The 12,347-nt window shown below is 45.5% G+C and overlaps 1 protein-coding gene across 1 annotated transcript in view; it reads right to left on the bottom strand.

Annotated features, from left to right (window-relative positions):
• The window catches only part of Hs6st3 (heparan sulfate 6-O-sulfotransferase 3), a 720,354-nt gene extending 709,766 nt beyond the window's left edge, over positions 1 to 10,588 (bottom strand). The window contains exon 1 of the mRNA XM_036199122.1: positions 9,171 to 10,588. Within this exon, the coding sequence (XP_036055015.1) occupies positions 9,171 to 9,874 (704 nt within the window). The 5' untranslated portion in view covers positions 9,875 to 10,588. The remainder of the gene's footprint in view (positions 1 to 9,170) is intronic.
• Positions 10,589 to 12,347: the final 1,759 nt, after the last annotated feature.

Below are 12,347 nucleotides of genomic sequence, written 5' to 3'. Positions count from 1 at the left end.
TACAAAGTAACAGGTTGCCTTATAGCATTTTCTTACTTAGTTAGCTTTAGTTGATCACACACACACACACACACACACACACACACACACACACACCCACACCATCATATGCCCAGCCCCTATCCATGTAGTACCCCCCACCCTGGTCTTCCCCTTTTTACTTTCATGTCACACGATGACCCTCCTCAGCCTTCTTCCTTCAAGCATCTTTTGTGCGATCTCATGGGCCACTGCCAAGTGTTTGGGCCTTTACTCACAGCTACTCTCACATAAATAAAAAATGTTTACACAGTTCTGCATAGAAAGATTCTGGCATGTGTACTTTAAAGAACATCATGCCTTCTGCATATACATAGAGCTACATTCAAAAAGTCTTTCAAAATTAAAAGTAAATACATTTAGATACTTTCAAATGAAACTATTTCTATTTCTCTCTCTTCTCCTCCTCTTCCTCTTCTTCTCCCCCTTCCCCTTCTCACCCTCTCTCTCCCCATGTTTCATAAAACTATTGCTCATAAGTGTTCTTCTGGAGACTCTTTATGCTTGTGGAACAGCTTAAGCAACAGCGAGCATTCAGTCTCATAAATACGATTTTGCAGACTACAGCCACTTTGGCACACTGCTTGCCACACTTTAACTAATATTGCTCTATAACTCCAAATATATAAAACGCTGCACAGAGATAAAATATGAAATATGTGTTGTCTACTGTGCATCCTAACACGAATCTAACAGCCCAAATCTGTCACTATTAACCAGCTGGTTCAGGTGCATTCTGGTGACAAATATCCAAAATAGCATGGATTTTTTTTTTCGGCAAATGTCCCTGTAGTTACTTTCCTTTTGTAAAGGATTGGTCTCTTCTTTCATCATTCTTTAAGTCGATACTGTGTTCTGTGCAGAAGAAATGCATGCAACACAGTTATCTGTTTCTTCGCCTCATTTGTTGACAAGAACTGGGCCATCCATGAAATGGTGAAGAAACTCAAATTATTTGAAGACACTGTGTAAGTCACTCTCCAGACTCTGCAGTTCCATACCTACAACTCTGGGTTTGCTTCCATCCTTCTCTGCCTCACTGGAGTCCATGAAATAGATCAACTAACTAGTTCCCATGCCTTTTAGTTTCCAGGTAGAGTCACTCAGTAGAAGACAATGAGGAAAGATGTACAGGTAAGAGGAGAAAGCGGTCAGGATATATCCTCCAAACTTTTTCTTTCTCTCTGCCTCAATCAGGTCCATAGTTGCAGCAGAAGATTTCTATAAACAGCTCTTATCCCAAAAACCTCTTCTTGGGTTTCTCCTACTGAGACTGTATCTCCTGTTAGCCACCAGCATACAATAAATATAATAACATCAGTCTTCCCCATTGCTACTTCATATCCAGCTGCTATCCAGTTGTACTAACAAACTCCCTTTATTATTAAGCAAAGGGTACCTAGAGGCCCAATGTCCATTCTTTTACCCCAGTCAGGACCTCTATGACATATATGACTTTAAAATCTCAATTAGTGCCAGGACCCATACTAACAAAGCCAGGAATGCTATAAGACTGTAACATGCTACAAAAGAGAAGGTAGTTATTAGTAAATTCATTCTTTGGAAGAATATTCTGTAAATCTAATGAATAAATACCAAGGAAGTCAAAATGATTGACATTCATGACTTCTTGTGTTGATAGAGAAATTAGAATGCACAGCCCAACATAAATCCACAGTGTTAGATGAAGGGTTCTTAAAACAAATGACAGTACTTACCAATAAAAGCATGGTTAGATATTAATAATAGCAATGAACTAAAAATATTTATGTGCCCACAGGCAACTAATTCAATTTCACTGCAGGACTTTTTCATGTATGAATTTAATTGTGTATGTTTAAACATTTTATTGCTGTTTCATTAATTTCCCATTAGAAAAAAAAAAAACAGTATGCTTGGGGGAAAATACTTCACTTTTCCATTTCACTACGTACCCACTGAGTGTCCCAATACTCTATGAATCAACGTTTACTTTTTCTCCTCTACAGCCATTTCTTTTGTATTACAACTTAACAGTTAACTTCTATGCTATTTAGATAAAGATTCCAGATTCCAAAGGATAGCATAGCTTTTATTTTATCTTTTCACACTACAGGATGTACGTATATGACAAGTCCCAAGAAAATATAATGGCTAACCATATATGCGACTTCCTAACTCTTTTCTAAGAGCACAACAAAGGTTATTGATGCTTGCATTATAATGTAAGTTATAACACTCTCACCACTTCCCATTTTCCAAGAAAGCAATGGGCATGTAGAGCAGGTGACTGATAACCCAAGGTCACATAACAAGAGGCCGAACCACATTAAAATCCCCAGGGTTTGACTTTGGAATTCAACTCCAAAGCTCTAATTACATCCACAAATCAGAGAACAGCATTGTTTTCAGTTGCTAATAAGTTTGTCATTGGATTCCTCCAATTTCTCTTGAGAGTGTCTGCCTAATTCAATCTCTCTTCCATTGGGCTCCCAACAATACATTCTCCAACCAGACCAACCCAGCTCTGCTATCTGATTTGACCAATAGTGATCACAAGTAAAAATATGCCTAGATGATGTAGGCCTCTGTCCTCTATCCATCCTCCCAGCTCCACACGATATTTTTTTCTAAATTAAAAATGTATAATGAAATAACCTTTCCAAAATTCAGTGTATCTCTGTGTTCCCAAATGAACAGCTGATATTTCTCTAATTATAAGAAGAGAAGCCACTCTCTTCTTATACATACCACAGTAACCCTTATCTTTCTGAGTTTTCCTTTTCTCTTGGATAATCAAGTGGAGTACCTTGCTAGTTAGTTGTGGATCCCAACTGCTAACAAGTTGAATTTACACCCAAAATAATAGCCATGAAGCAAAGTGTCCGATCATTTTCTAAAGGACCACAATCTTGTCAATTACATCATAATTTTTAAAGGCAATCTAAAAGCAGGCATTTACTGAGCATCTTCCATGGGCTAATCTCTGTGCTGAGCACTTCATGTGTGTTTTACAGAGCAGCAGTATATGCCACAGGAAGATTAAAAACAAATAACACTCTCTAAGCTAACAACATTTGAGTACATTTCCCAACATATTGTTAAATGCTCAGCTATAACTGATATAAAGTACCATTAGCCAATTAAAATCAACAGAGAATTTATCCATGATATCTAACATCTAGAAAATTTAAATACATGGTAATGGATTATTACAAAATACATAAATAAGAGTTCCCTATTCAATTAATTTCATAATAGCCCTACCCAATAATGTATTTTGTAACTCTTAAAGTCACATTAGGTTTTGACAATATCAAACCGTTAATCCGTTATCAAGCATAAATAATTTTCAAATTCCCTAAGATTCTGATTATCTTTAGTCAAAAAGGGATGGTAATAATTTAGCTTTGAGGAATCATAGAAGAGTCTGAGACTACGCAAAACCACATCATTGGCTAAATTTACCTTGCTTCTAATTATCACTCAAACATTTCTGTTTCTCTAAAGTTGAGCATACCAAAAACCCCCACAGTAACCAGCAAGAGAAGGCAGTGGAATACATCATCTGTTATGATTAACTATTGGCAGTTATAACCTCACCACTCAGAAAGCCAAAGGTGTTTAACTTCTTCCTGACTCACAGAAATATTGGTGATTTGAGACAGAAGAGATCCTTTAAGGGACCTTCCTTGCCATGAACAAGTAAGTGGCCACAATGTGTCGACAGAATAAAACCTTATCTCTTTAGTTTTACACCGCACACAAACCTTGTGGTTAAAAATAAATAAATAAAAAAATAAATAAATAAAATTAACCTTCTTGGCAGCTCAGCACTTTTAACTACAAGAGAAGGCAAACAGAGCATGCTTTCTACAGCAGCGCAGGCTACAGTAGCCCAGAATCTCTGAGCCGAAGCTCTGCCGAAGACGAATATTCTAGCGTGCTGTCTATAGGCAAAGCAGATGAGGTTCCAAAGCAGTTCTGTTTGTTAGCTGTAGGGTGAGCTGTGTTGTGTCTTCTTGTCTTGTCTTTTAGTATCTGTTAAGAAAACAATGTCATTGAAGGTCCTGCTGCTTTGGGCTCTCAATGTGCACCAGGTAATCTCTTCTCTCAGATTATGCTGTCCCGAAGCTTCCTGGCAGAAATATTCTCGAATGCTGGAGAGCTGATTCATTTATGATCTTGGCTCTTCTTTTCCAGTCACTGGTAGGAAGGAAGAAGACTCCCTCGGTTCTGCTGAGCTTTGAACTAAGGACTCTTAAGGAAAGGGCCGCCCAGCAGTGGTTAACCAGACACTACTAAAGTTCCCACTGCTGGGGACCACCCCACTTCACAGAAGAGTTCATGCAGACTGAAGACAGCTAAAAAGTTTATGAAGCTCTTTCTCAAGTTGAAACCCCACCAAGTCTTATGCTGGTTCTACATTCAGGGTTGATATAAAACAAGTCTCCTTTACCTTCCATACCTCCTTCTTTTGAGTACTGAAGGCAAATTTGATGTTTCTTCTTATTTTTTCCATGTTCACAGCAAACATTACCTATGCCTTCAATGACTGTGAATGTGGATTTCAGATATCAATGAACGCTTATCAATCAGATGTCAATCAAGACGAATTATCATTTGCTTTTATTAAAAGCATTCTTTCCGTAAAATGCAAAGATGGCTGAAGGTTCATTTCGCTCATTAGTTAGCAAGTTTACTTGACACTATTGAAGATCCTGTGGTCCACCCAGACACTGCATCTATACTAGCATCTTTTTCTCTGATCACGCATGCGTGCGTGCATGCACACACACACACACACACACACACACACACACGACACGCATGTGCATGTGTGTGTAATGAAAATGGTTTGGTGATACAAAGTGAGTCAAAGAACCTCAACATCCTTACCACAGTGATTGACTAAAAATGTCACAAGGTCCAAGCTGAAATTAACCTGAGTTAATTTCTCCAAGATTGAGAATTGAAGCTCAGTGAAGGCCTGCTTCCCTGTCTCCCTGTGGAGTATTCAGGCATGAAAGTCACTTACCTACCTCATGTGTTGAGGTCCTTTGCCAGAACACGCACAGGAATGTGTGTGGGGAGAAGGATCCCACACTTCTAGTCATTGCTAAGACCACTGCCACATTTTTCCGTCCGTTGTATACTTACGTAAGTCAGCAATCCCCCCACACACACTTGAAGTGGGTTTATATCACTTGCAGTACAGAGCCCTATCTAGGTACCAAATCCATAGGAAATCAGCCATCCTAATGGGATCAATGGAACATGAGTCACAAAAGAAAACATACCCCTCATCATCCTACTGGAGGATAGACATGGGGAAGCATCTTCTTGCAGTGTGTAAGAGAAGATGGTACCCACTTCCCAAGATTAAAGCTACCTTTCCTGACAGGTAGGCTCACACAAGATCAGCACTGCTCAAAACCACATTCCAATGACTATCAGAGCACCTGGCATATTAGCAGAGGTAATTAAGACAGTCCTCTCCATGATATACAGACAGAGATGTGACAGTAGTCAGAGCAGTGAACATAGGGACAAAATGAATTCCCTAAGGAAAATTCAATAACTTCATCTCACCTTTTTGGTGTTATAGTGCTTGTCAAAATTGGGATTCGTTTTCTCTTCAGTGGTTTTTATCTTTTTTATTTTGCTATAAAATGCTGTGATTCTATCCATACTCCGTATTGGTAAAGAGAATTCTCCTAAAGCTTGGGCTATATAGATAAAGGGGAGGAAACATAAAGTAAAATGGAACCCAGGCTGGGGAGATGACGCAGTAAGTAAAGCTTTTGCCACATAAGCGTGCGGACCTGAGTTCAGATCCCCAGTACCTGTATAAAGCCAGACACCATGGCTGTAATCCCAGCATTCCTGTGATGAGGTGGAAGGCAGAGACAGGAGAATCTTCAAAAGCTCACAGACCATTCAGCCTGGTATGAGCATCTGCTATCAAGAGACAGGCCTCAAGCAAGGTGGAAGGCAAGAGCAGGCACATGAGGCTGACCTCTGACCTCCACAAGTACTCCACAGTATGCATATGCCCAATATGCCCAGCCACCCAACAACTAGCTCCCCTGCTCTCTTGCTCTCTGTCTCTCTCTTCTCTGTCTCTCTGTCTCTCTCTCTCTCTCTCTCTCTCTCTCTCTCTCTCTCTCTCTCTCTCTCTTACACACACACACACACCCCACAAGATTTTTTTTTAAAGAATACACACGATAAGACTGGACCACCTACTGAGGAAATGATGAGAGGAAAAACATCACACAAAAGAAGAAATCCTTGGAAAATGACTTTTTTAAGTGATGGACAGGAGCCATCTTCCTGTTGGCTTCCAATCCCATCCCAATCACTATCTGTAGTCAGAATTCACCTTTGTGATATTCTGGGGTCTTGCCCCTTCCTGAGCCTAGGAAATCCATATGATACTTCCTTCAATCCCCCATGTTCTCTCAGAGTTGGCTGCCTCTCTTCTGTCTCAATCCTGGATGTCCCTCCCTCCCTCCTCTCTCCCTACCAATTACCATATGTACAGGTATTAAATATTAAGAATTACATACCAGCATAGTGTACTATGTAAACATACTATACTAAGAATGTTCCATCGATTAGCTCATTTAGTTCTCAAAACACACCTATATGGGATATCCTAATTATTACTTCCATTACAAAGGGGAGAGAAAGCGAGACTGAGGCTCTGAAAGAGTGTAACTCACTCCTAGCACACACAACATGCAAGATCCACATTCTTCTGGCTCCAGAGTCTTGCATTTACCTATTAAGTGATCCACAGGGGCATTGATCCTTAAGAGAAATGGGGAGGAGCTGCCAAGAGGGGTCCAGAAACAGAGAGCCTAGGGAAATGAAACCAACAGGAGCTCCTTCTCAATTTTGCTTAGAGGCAGCCCTATTTGAAGTAGAACCTTGTTCCCATTATGTAGCAATAGATTATCTGCCATTTTGCATTGTAGAAATGTACCCTCCATTATCCAGGCTAATCTTGTTGACTGTAGAATGCTGTACACAGACATTACAATGACAGACAACTAATTCAATCTTCTCTGCTAGCACGATGCTACTATTAACGTCTCTTCAGTTCCTTCCCTATAGCTTTTGATGCAGGGCACTTCACATACATCACAGCTATTCCTTCCTACAGTATCTATGAGGAAAAGTGATTGAGACTCACTGGGGGAAAGGAGACAGAGTGGCAAGAAATAAGTATGCAATGCAACACAAAACATCACAAAAAATAAAGAAAAACAAATTGATACAAGATGACTGATTATCTGATAACTTATGGCACAACAAGAAATGAATGTTTATGATCCATTACTAAACTGAGAACATCATTTGCTTTTGATAGAAACCATATGTTTCCATATCAAGGTGAAATTTTCCTGCCAGGAGTGCAGAGGTAGTGTGCATCTCCTACAGACGGGAGACCTCACAACGTGTGGCCTACCTGGGGCCTTTCACAGCAGGACCGTGTCATTGCTTAGCCAAAACCCAACCACATCATTTGTCTCTTCTTCCTCTAATTCCTGTCACTCTCCGCTAAGACATTGCTTTGTTTTCACACTCACTGAAAGTCATCAGCGGGGTTGACGTAATAATGAAAAGACTCAGTTTTACTAGAATGGAAGCGATGAAATGGGTTCACAGACTCTTTGGTCTCCACCAGGAATGTGTACTAGCTAAACTAAAACTACGGAATGATGTGTGGCAGAGACAGTCGCATTGAAGCAATAGCGCTGTGTGGCAGGAGAGGGAATGTAACAATTTAAAAGTTTTAAGCTAAAATACAATGGCAGGTTCTAAACTAATGCACTGTTAAAATATTTACAGGTGCAAAGTCCTTCAAACAAACCATGGGGGAAGGGCTACCCATTTCTTATTCTGACCAATTTCCATCAAACAGAAAGGGGAATGGGGAGAGAAAGTACTCAGCAAACTGCTAGAGTGAAAGAAAAGAAATCCCGTGATGAAAGGCCACTCATTCTCAGAGGAATGGTGTAGAGTTAGATGCTTCGGCAGTGGAGATTTCAAAATCTGGGCAGCTTCCAGTAAATGAAGCTTTTCCATAATGTCAAAAGCAAAATCTGATATCAACATATTGAGCTGAGTGTTTCAATTCCTATTTCCTTACACCAAATTGTTTGAAACCTTTGAGATAAAACGTCAATAAACCAGTGCTCTGATCTTTTTTAATATTTTATTCCCTTGAGCATGTCAGATTAATCTCCCGATGGCAATGGGCAGAAGAGCATCCAACCATGTTCTGAAGCCGGAGCATCCCTCAAAGCATGGAAGCAGCTGCATTGGCAGCTAAGATTTCAAACTTTCTCCATCCTCAGCTGCATTACTGTTTTAGCGGGCTAGCATTCCCTCTTGACAGTAAAGGATCCCATCTTTGTACCCACTGGGCACACTCCAGGCACACAGTAGGCATTTAACACATAATGATGAAATAGGCTGTGGGGACGGCTCAGGGGGCGAGTGGAAACTGCTGAGAACAGCATGGGTGCAAACCTGCCCAGCAACAAAGACCATCTCCAGAATGAGAGCTACCGCAGGGGAACGCAAATCTGCACGTGTATCTTCAAAGCTGCATCCAAAGGGTTGTTTTCTGATCTGGCAAGCAGCCACCAAGAGCCACTTATGAGAGGATTATACTTCAGCTTCCCCGTTCCTGAAAAGCTCATGCTTTGTGTCTGCACTCCCAGCTCCCCTATGCTTTGGGTTTCCACCATCTAATTTAAGTTCAAGATTCGACCTCGCTGGTTCAACCCAGCCCCTGGACACCCTCGCTGTTCCATAGCTGTTGTGGAGTGCCCCCTCCAAATACCGTATCACCAAGTGCTAGGCACCGCGCAGAATGCACGCACATCAGGATGTCTGTGGACACATCTGAAGGTGACAGAGGGTGGAAAGAAGCAATGGAGCATGGGAGAGGGACCAGCTCAAGACCCCTGCGGTATCCAGAGGTCCTTACCCCTCACCCAGATTCTCCGTCCCACTCGCTGGATACCGCTCCAAACTGCAAAGAGAGCAGACAGCAAAGGGACCGGCGGGGGTCGGGACTTGGGGGTTGGGGGTCTCAGGAAACAGACAGAAGCCTTATGGGACAGGGACGGTACCTGGTGTGGCTGTGGTTGCGGGGACAATCCTTCTTCTCCATGATGGCCGGCACGCAGTTGGTGAGCTCAGTCCAGTCGGCATGCAGCCCGCAGCTCCAGCCGGTGGAGAAGCGAGAGAAGAGCCAGGTCTCCTTCTTGCCCGGCCTGTGGCAGGTGCACTTTTTCTGGCCGGCTTTGCAGCTACAGGGCTGCTCCAGACGAATGTTCTTCACCAGGTGCCGGCCGAACGTGGTGCCCCCGGTCTTCTGGATGTGCAGGAACACTATCACGTCGCGCCCTTTGATGTTGAAGTCCACGAAGCGGGTCAGGTCCTTCAGGGTGAAGTTGAAGCGCGGCACGAACCGGGGCAGGGAGCCGTTTTCGGGCGCCTCGGGGTCCGGCTCCTCCTCCTCTTCCTCTTCTTCCTCCCCGGGGTCCCCCGGATCCTCATCCTCATCCTCCGGAGCCGCGACCCCTTGAGGCCCCTCGAGTGGTCCCCGGGGTGGTGGGGGCAGCTGGGGTCTCCGCTCCCACTCATCTGGGGGCGCCTGTGCCCGGCGGGCGGGACTCGGGGCGGCGGGCGGGCGGGCCTCCCCGACGCGGGGCTGCTCCCCGAAGTTGGTGCAGGAGCTGGTGCAGGAAGGGGACACGTACTGGTACATGATGACCACGAAGAGGAGAGTGAGCACCGGCGTCAGCAGCCACTTGTTGAACCTTTCATCCATGGTCCCGCTCTCAGGCCGGCAGGTGAGGTGGCGGTGGCGGCAGCGGCAGAGGCGCGACCGGGCGCCTGCTGGGAAGTTTCAGGGACTCCGGGGCGCGGCTCGGAGCCCGCCGCTCCTCCATGCCCCTGCCGCCGAGGAGCGCGGCTGGCTGGCTGGCTGCCCCGCCGCACTCCGGGGCTTGCGGAGCCGGGGCCTACGAGCGGAGCCGGGAAGACGGGCGCCGGCGGCGGCGTACGGCTCCTCGCGATGCCCGGGGCGCCTGGCTGGAGCCGGCTCCTCTAGCGCCGGGACGCGGCGCTCTCAGGCTACACGGAGCATCCCGCCGCCGGTCGGCAGACGCTCAGGCGCTGGGGCGCGGGGTTCGGGTCCCGGACCTGCCCGGGGCAGCTGCGGCGGCGGCGGCGAGCACAGGGGCTGCATGAAGCTCGCCAAGGCGCGGGCCAAGGGCAAAGGCGCGGCCCGGCCCCGCAGCCCCAGCCCTCCGTGTGCACCGCGCCCCGCACCTTCGTCCGCGGGTCCCCGGGTGCGCGGAGCCCGCCGCAAGTTTGCAAAGCGGCCCCTCGGCGTCTGCGAGCGAGACGCCTCTGCGGAGCCGCCTCCCGGGCGAATCGCACTACTGCTCCGGGTCCGCCCGCCCAGGCGCAGGCAACGCGCACACACTCGCTCACGCGGGCTGGCACCGCCACAACCCGCCAGCCGGTGTGACAGGAGCCCTGCTACCCGCAGCAGAAAAAAAAAAACCTGCCCTAGGTACAGAGCATGCGCCAAAGCCTTCCCCAGCCCCCGGAGGAGTTTCCAGGGGAGGAGTCCGCCGCTCTGCGGGGCTCGCGGGAGGCAGCTGGGGGTGGCAATCCTTTCAGCCTGGAGCCGGGGAGATCCGACTTAAAGGCCCCACGGAGGGCGTTACTAGCGATGAGCTGGTTCCTCTAAATGGCAACATTGTCAGCTTTCTCAGAAGGAGAGTGTCCAGAAACCTGGCTGGTCTTGTTTGCAGCAATAACACCCCTATGGCAGGAAGTCCCACACAGACAGGGGTTTCTTGTCCCTCCTCAGCCTGGTAATGACTCCAGACTTCATTTACTGTCTCCCCGAGACATTCAAACTGATGCTCAAGTTTGTTCCAAGTCTTCCTTAACTATTAACTATTAACGCTAAAACTTCATTCAAGCAGCAACATTAATCGTCTGCTATGTGAAGGGCGTTGTGTTCGGTGCAGCCTTCATATCTTTTACCACGAGGCCAGTCCAGCATGCAGCCATGCAGGGTATAAATGGAGTTTAAGGGTCGCCTCCTAAAATTCGTTCTACTAACACAGAGTGAGCTCTTCAATGTTCAGGACGAATCACCCACTCTCTTCACCTGTATTTCACGGGGAAGTCCTTCGTCCAAAGATGTTTTTAGAAACTTTCATTTTTCAAGGGTGTAAATTTTGAAACTGTCTCAGAACCCAGTCTTTGCTTAAATACAGTTTGTGATTTTTCAGATAATGAATGGATATGCCAACTAGTTCACATCAAACTGGAGTGCCTGGCCCACGATGCCTGGGTCTGCTAGTGCGGTTTTCCAAGAGATGAGGGACAGGGTGTTGAAATTTGGGGCAATTGGTGTGAATTCCTGGCCCAGGCCAAAGGCGTCCCTCCTGGTTAGCAGACAGACATATCCACAGCTATGGTATCCCACACTTTCCCACGAGGCAACCTTTCTACTCGTTAAGGAAAGTCGCTGTGCTGGACTTACTTCTTCCTGAGAACTGCCCGGGCCTCTTCTGTCATGTCCCGTGGGCAACCATTGGCTAAAATCCAGATCTCTTTGGGGAATACTAACGCTTGCTTGTCAGAAGGTATCTTTATAGTTCTAGACCGGTGGGGTGCTTCCCAACAAAGCGTTCCTCCTCCGTTTCCACCCGTTTTCAACTTTTAACATCTGCAACCCATACCATACCATTCTTGATACTGTGGAAGTCTACAACCCGAAGAAAAGTGTTGGGTAAAATGAATCAGCTTCCCTAAAGCTTTCTGGACTCTGTTTTCTCTCACTTGACTCTAAAATCCTGTTAATGACATCATACTACACTCCAAAACAAGGAGTTGCTGGTCTTGAAGACGGAATCCAAAAAAACCCAGGAATTATTTCCTAAATGCATCAAGTTGACAAAGGTCTTGTTTGTTTGTTTGTTTTTGCTTTGTTTTTAAGGCTGGGGAGATAATTGATAAAATGCATGCACTCGGTTCTGGGTTTCAATTTTCAGAACTATTTTTTAATAAATATTTTTATTTTATAATTAATTTAATTTTACATATCAGCCACTCATTCCCCTGTCCTCCCTCCCCCATTCCCATCTCCTCCAAGGCAAGGACTCCCCTGGAGATTCAGCCCAGCCTGGTAGATTGAGTTGAGGCAGGTCCAGTCCCCTCCTCCCTGAACCCAGGCTGAGCAGAGTGTCTCCACACAGGCCCCAGGCTCCAAACAGCCA

The sequence above is a fragment of the Onychomys torridus genome, chromosome 9 (assembly GCF_903995425.1).
Source record: "Onychomys torridus chromosome 9, mOncTor1.1, whole genome shotgun sequence".
Taxonomy (NCBI): Eukaryota; Metazoa; Chordata; class Mammalia; order Rodentia; family Cricetidae; genus Onychomys; species Onychomys torridus.
Note: the sequence above shows the minus strand (reverse complement) of the source record. Positions and strands in the feature narration are given on the sequence as shown.